This window comes from Schistocerca americana, chromosome 11 (genome assembly GCF_021461395.2).
Source record: "Schistocerca americana isolate TAMUIC-IGC-003095 chromosome 11, iqSchAmer2.1, whole genome shotgun sequence".
NCBI classification, from domain to species: domain Eukaryota; kingdom Metazoa; phylum Arthropoda; class Insecta; order Orthoptera; family Acrididae; genus Schistocerca; species Schistocerca americana.
This window is the reverse complement of record NC_060129.1, coordinates 80,420,474-80,426,473: the sequence shown is the minus strand read 5'-3', so window position 1 is coordinate 80,426,473 and position 6,000 is coordinate 80,420,474. Positions and strand designations below refer to the sequence as shown.

Sequence of the window (6,000 nt, the reverse complement as noted above, 5' to 3'; positions counted from 1 at the left end):
TGCAGACAAACTTAAAATATATTAATACCATGATTAGATCAAATATGTCTATCATCACCTGTTTGGACACATACATTATCAACGGAAATATGCTATCGTGGAATGCCATTTGCGACACTGTATGTAACTACGCAAATGGCATTCCAGGGGGCTTTTATAGCATAGCCTCCGGTAAAAGATGAGTATAAATACGTCAATATGCAACAATAAAGAAGCTTGATCTGCGCTTTCAGAATCGAAATAATCATGATATTTGTCCATTTTGTATAAAAAGAATGAGCGTTTTTTGTTTCACTGTCTTCTCGATTCTGACGTTCTAGCTGACAGACGCTTAATGTTCACGGTATGTGTAGCACGGTATATGTAGCAATATTAATTTGTTTTATATATACATATATGAAACTACTGGTTATAAAATGTGTTTTTGTCAGTAGTGAGTACCTTTCCTGAATAAGATTTAGTTATATAATAATTAAATGTTGCCCTGGACATTTTTGTGTAGGCTCATTATTGTAGTGACGCTATTAATGATAAAAATGATATAAGCTCTTTTAATAGTCATTTCATGCTAAAAGTGTTAAAAAGAATAATCTCAATAAATGGAAAATGGTGTCTTTTAATATTTTCCATTTCATATCAGGCCAAAGGTACAGTTTTTTATTAACTGGAATTTATAGAAATGCTTACACTGCCATTGCACATAGACAGCTATCCTGGAGCATCAAGCCTCATAGAAAAAAAAAAAAATTAAGCATTGTGTTTAATGGATTATCGCGCAATATTAAAGAAAGATTTTTAATCCATTGTGAGTAAGACAGATGTCTTCATGATGGGATACGTATGATATTTCTGGTGATAGCGCCCTGAGAAAATTTAGCCATGGCTTTTAACAAACATAAAAGAGTATTTTCAAAACCATTTCATACAGCAGGAATAACATTGAATGAATTAACAGCATTTTCAAAAAGTTACGCGATACAGTGCACATCAACAGTTTTCAGCACGCCCAGCTAAAACTGCATACACACATGTACATTTGTTGTATTAAGCAAGGGTGAGAAGTGTGTTCCTTACAAGGAACATAGCCTTACCACAGAAATCACGACGTTATAGCCAAGTTGTCGTTTTAACTGATTTCATTGTATGAAAATTCACCAAAATCCGTAAAATCATTTGAAACATACAGATAATATGGCATCTCTCAACGTTCTTATATGTACACAACTGAAACATTAACATTTCCTGAAATATTAGAACCACTTGAAAATTAATGTGATAAAAATTGTGCTTCTTATTACCAAATGTGATCTGTATCTTATATGTAATTATTATGCTAACTGAAATTTAAAAAAGAATAATTTTGTAAAAACTGGTAAGTGTATAGCTGTTACTCTTAATTTCATCTACATCTGAAGCAGTGATAACCTTTTAGTGTAGAGATCTGTGGAAGAAATTTAATAAAAAATAGTCTGATAGTACATTTGAATTGCACTACATAGTGGTAACAAGTAATCCCTCATGTACCAATAGGAAAAAGTGTCTTCTGTGGAAACCATTTGTCGTACTGCACTTATGTTCTTGTCTTCGAATTTAACCAGGCATAGAGCATCAAATAACTCAAAATTCACTCTAGCAGATTAACAGTATCATCTGCTGATCTCTTCAATTGTCTGAAATATGAAACCATTGAAGTTCAAATATTTTCATAAATTACTCATAATGGTGGTTTGTATGCTACAGAATTCAATGCTGTACAAATTTAATGATATTTATATTAAAATTCTCTGTGTGCAAAACAAATTATTTACATGGGGAAAACTAATGTGGTAATTACAAATGAAAGAAAGGTAAGAAAATGAGTGAGAAGCATTGTCAATCACTGAACTACTCGAATGTCAGTTGTGAGTCCTGATCATTGTCCATTCTGGACTCTATGCAAGGTAGAGGTATTTCTGTGTATAACGTAAAACTGTGCAAAAGTGGTAACATGTCCATGGCAGAATTTTTGTTGAATCACAAGAGGAAAACAAATTTTAAGCATAAAAAAAAGGCTGACATGTTTCACTTGTAAGAGCAATGTTAAAAGAATGCAGAACCAAAAGACCACTCACACCAAGGAAATATTTCCTATGCATATGAACCATTGAGAACAATGACTGATGATGGAAAAAAAGACAAATTCCAATAAGCAGAAAATAATTAACTTCTCTTAGTGAGAAAATATTGAACTATTGTAACTGCTCCTCTTAGCCAAGTTCCGTTTTTAAATACGGGAGTTGACAGTAAGACCACGAGACAATTGCAGACTGGTTTAATCCACCAGCAAGAAACAAAGAGGGTAAGGGAGGTTATAGCAGCCAGTTACAAAGGTTTCATATAAACAAGTCTCTATTATTAATATAATTTTCTATTTATTTTACCACAACAAAAACATTTGACACTTCAGTGATGATACATACATAATGAATTAATTACAATAATGATACATAATTATAATCATAGAAACAGTCTGATAATTTGTAATGTATATGCATGTTATTTACAACAAAGAATGAAAACAAAAAAGTTCAACATGTTACACAGGGCTGTGACGAGATGACACAGCTTACAGAATCAGCAAAGGAACAAGAAGATGAGTGACTTAAGAACGATCTAGCAAGGTACAGACAGTTTCAGAGCATCTCAACAAAACTTTAGCCACATCACAACATCCCCATTGGGTAATCACAGCTCAAGTGAGCTAACATATGTGTATATAAAAAAAATCTAGTTCCACACACATGTGGGTGGGAGATGGTGAAACAGAAGGTCACTGGAGAAGTGGAATAGACAACGAGAAGAAAGAATAAGCTAAAAAACATTAACTCTTTCAGAACTATGTGCCAGAACATTCAGCTATAAACTGACACACCAGTTTACCAATAAATATAGGAAGTTAAATATACATGACAAAGTGTAAATATTCCTTTGAATTTTTTTTTTTTTTTTTTTTTTTTTTTTGTACAGCGTTGACAGAAACGTGAAGAGGAAATGCCCCACATGACACCAAGAGGAAAATTGCATGACCGTAACATGTGCATCTCGTCACAAGAGAAAATTATATATGACTAGCACAAGACTTGCGCCGACTGGCTCTGGAGCAAAAGGGGGAAAAAAATGGCCATCATAAGAGGCCACGGACTGAACAGTAAACTGAAGGCACCGACCATTTTTGATCAGGTGAGTGCTTCCGGGAAACACACCATCCTATTGTTTACAGAGTACATTTAGTTCCAAATGTAAAACAATTTGTTTCAATAAAGAGCTAAAAGTGCTCTTCAACATTGTTTTCTATGAAGATCCGAAATCGTTTAAAACTTGAGAGAATTAGCACGTCTGCACAGCTTCAATGCTGCACCTGTACCACTTCAGTGCTCTCCCTTCTTTTCCATTAAAGACAAAGAACATACAATTAATTTTAGACATAAATAACAAAAGCCACTTCCACAGTCATAAAATGCCCCTGATTAATAACAAACATTAATACGTAATGTGGATAATAATATCATAAACAAACCCCATGGAATAAATATGTAATTTTCTCCATTAGCATTGATTACACACTTTAACAACAAAAAACCCAAACATGATAGCATACATGAATACAGAAATCATCAGAATACAATGAAAAGTAATCCCATTGTTACATAAATGACCCTTTCTTTCCAATACAACATATTTTGATTTGATTATATATTTACGTTTTTCTTTAAAAAGTAATGACTGTTTAGAGCATGAAACATCCATATAACAAGTGACAGGTATCTCCTTCAAAAGAACAATAAGGGAATTTTCTAGTCCTCCCTGCTTTAAGTAGAAAAACGTTTAGCATCTCCAAGTTGGTTTTTTTAAATCCCAGCATTTTCAATACAAATGTCCTTTACATAACATATCAAAAATATAAGTCACACACACGAGGCAAAAATAATATCTGCTTTCTCGTCCTAAAACTGCAACAAATTATTTTACGCCCACTGCTTCACCCGAGAAGAAAAAACTGATGGGTTCCGCTCTCTTTTCTGTTAACTGTGTGTGTATTATCTTGAAATTATTTCACCTTCTACAACTCCAATAAAACACACACAAACACGAAAGAATACTTTTGTGTCTATGAACACAGTGATGCCATTTTGTGAAATGCAGTCTTCATTTTTAGATATCACTGCCATTTACAACACTCACTGTTATCATTCCTAAAACAAAAATATGAAAAGTAATTGGTCCCACATTACTAAAACAAAGCAGATTAAGTGGAATGGGTGACTGTACCAGAAATTAAATAAGCTGTTCGAAGACGAGGCTTCCCCTTTTGCTAGCAACCAAACACTTTAGTACGGTGCACCCCTAACGATCAACTGACGAGCGGAACGAATGCAATAAAGGCACATTTCCGACACGAGGGAAACTACGGAGTGCCTTATGCACCCTTATTCCTTTCACGGTATTCACTTCATCCGTTCCACGTAAAAATGCCCTCGAGTTTTCGTTTACTGAGCACACAAAGCACTCCACAGCACAGTACAGCCTACGAAGTTGTCCTTCCTCGACAAACGTACTAATAATTCTGAACGGTCGAGGAAAGGTGGGCACACTGTCGTCACCGTAATTCCCGATTCCTCCAAACAACAAATGTGTCCCACTACTGAAAATCTCTTTCAGAACAACAGAAAATGCTCTATCAAAATCCCTTCACGTGTCGTGAACATTTTGTCACTTGAGAAAAATGACAGAAACTTTTACACTGCTCCAGCTTCTTTTACAAAGAATGAGGGCAAAATTCGTCACATTTGAAAGCTGCCAGATTCTTAACACATTCAGTCTCTCTTCCAGCCTTGAAAACTAAAGAGTTCCACAAAAAAGGAAAAAAAAATACATACATACACACAACAAAGATACTGCACGTATATCACACAGCAGCCTAAACACACTCACAAACGTATCACCACCGTGCAGTTCGATACACCCAACACCGAACACTCTTCCGATTGTCGGAACTGACAGACTAATGTTGTGCAGTGCATTTTCTGCTCTCAATGGCACAACCTCCGGGTCTCTGTGTTTGTCCCAGCACAGGAGGCACCAGGCTCGACTCACACCTAGGCTTTTGGGAGCAGCACTGTCATCTCTGTCTACTGCATTCGGTATTTCAGCATCTGACGTCTCTCACTTGCACGATCGTCCTCTTAACACAGAGGGAGGCCTCTGCAATGCAGTAAGTTCCCATGCTGTTCTGTCACATATCTCCGAGGAAGCTGCAGCGGCGGACTGCTCAACTCTCGCACTCGGCAACATTCTAAAAAATGAAGATCACAAAAAATGAAATAAACTATCCATTTCTAATGACAACAAAAGGAATTAAAATCATAAAATATGTATAGGTGCTGTAGGAATGCACGGTCTCGCAGCAAAATAAACTACTGAAACTTTTTCGAGCCTCCAGCCGTGTCAATTTATTCGAAGCTCTTTTTTGTGACAGTTCCAGTATGGCAGTTTTTATTAATGTTTTACGTGAACTCTCAGAATGCCTCCGAGAGATTAAATCTGCACTTCTGAAAGATTGTCATTTCCATTCTACACGCAATATTCTGACAACCGTGTCACTTTTCTTCTGGCGTTTTAAGTTTTGTCGTTAGGTGTCCTCGCTGCCTGGAATAACTGATCGGCCAAGTCAGTTGTCAAAATATTGCATACAAAATGGAAACGACAACTCAGAAAAACATCGGGAAGTCAAAATATTGCGTATAAAATGGTAACGACAACTCGGCAAAACATCTGGAAGCACCCTATTAATGTGTATTATGTTGATATGATGAAAACAGAATAGAAATTTTAAAAAAATGTAACTAAAATATTGTCACAAGAAATTACATTACTTATGAATGTATTTGTACCAAAAATAAACCACAGAATTCTCCCTGACCAGAAATCGTCAACTAGACTACTGCACTATTTGCGATATTG

General features: G+C 35.6%; 1 protein-coding gene across 1 annotated transcript in view; it reads right to left on the bottom strand.

The window, feature by feature from the left end:
* Nucleotides 1-2,391: 2,391 nt before the first annotated feature.
* Nucleotides 2,392-6,000, bottom strand: part of LOC124553252 (protein piccolo-like) — a 137,071-nt gene continuing 133,462 nt past the window's right edge. The window contains exon 24 of the mRNA XM_047127139.1: nucleotides 2,392-5,332. Coding sequence (XP_046983095.1) covers nucleotides 5,309-5,332 — 24 coding nt within the window. The 3' untranslated portion in view covers nucleotides 2,392-5,308. The remainder of the gene's footprint in view (nucleotides 5,333-6,000) is intronic.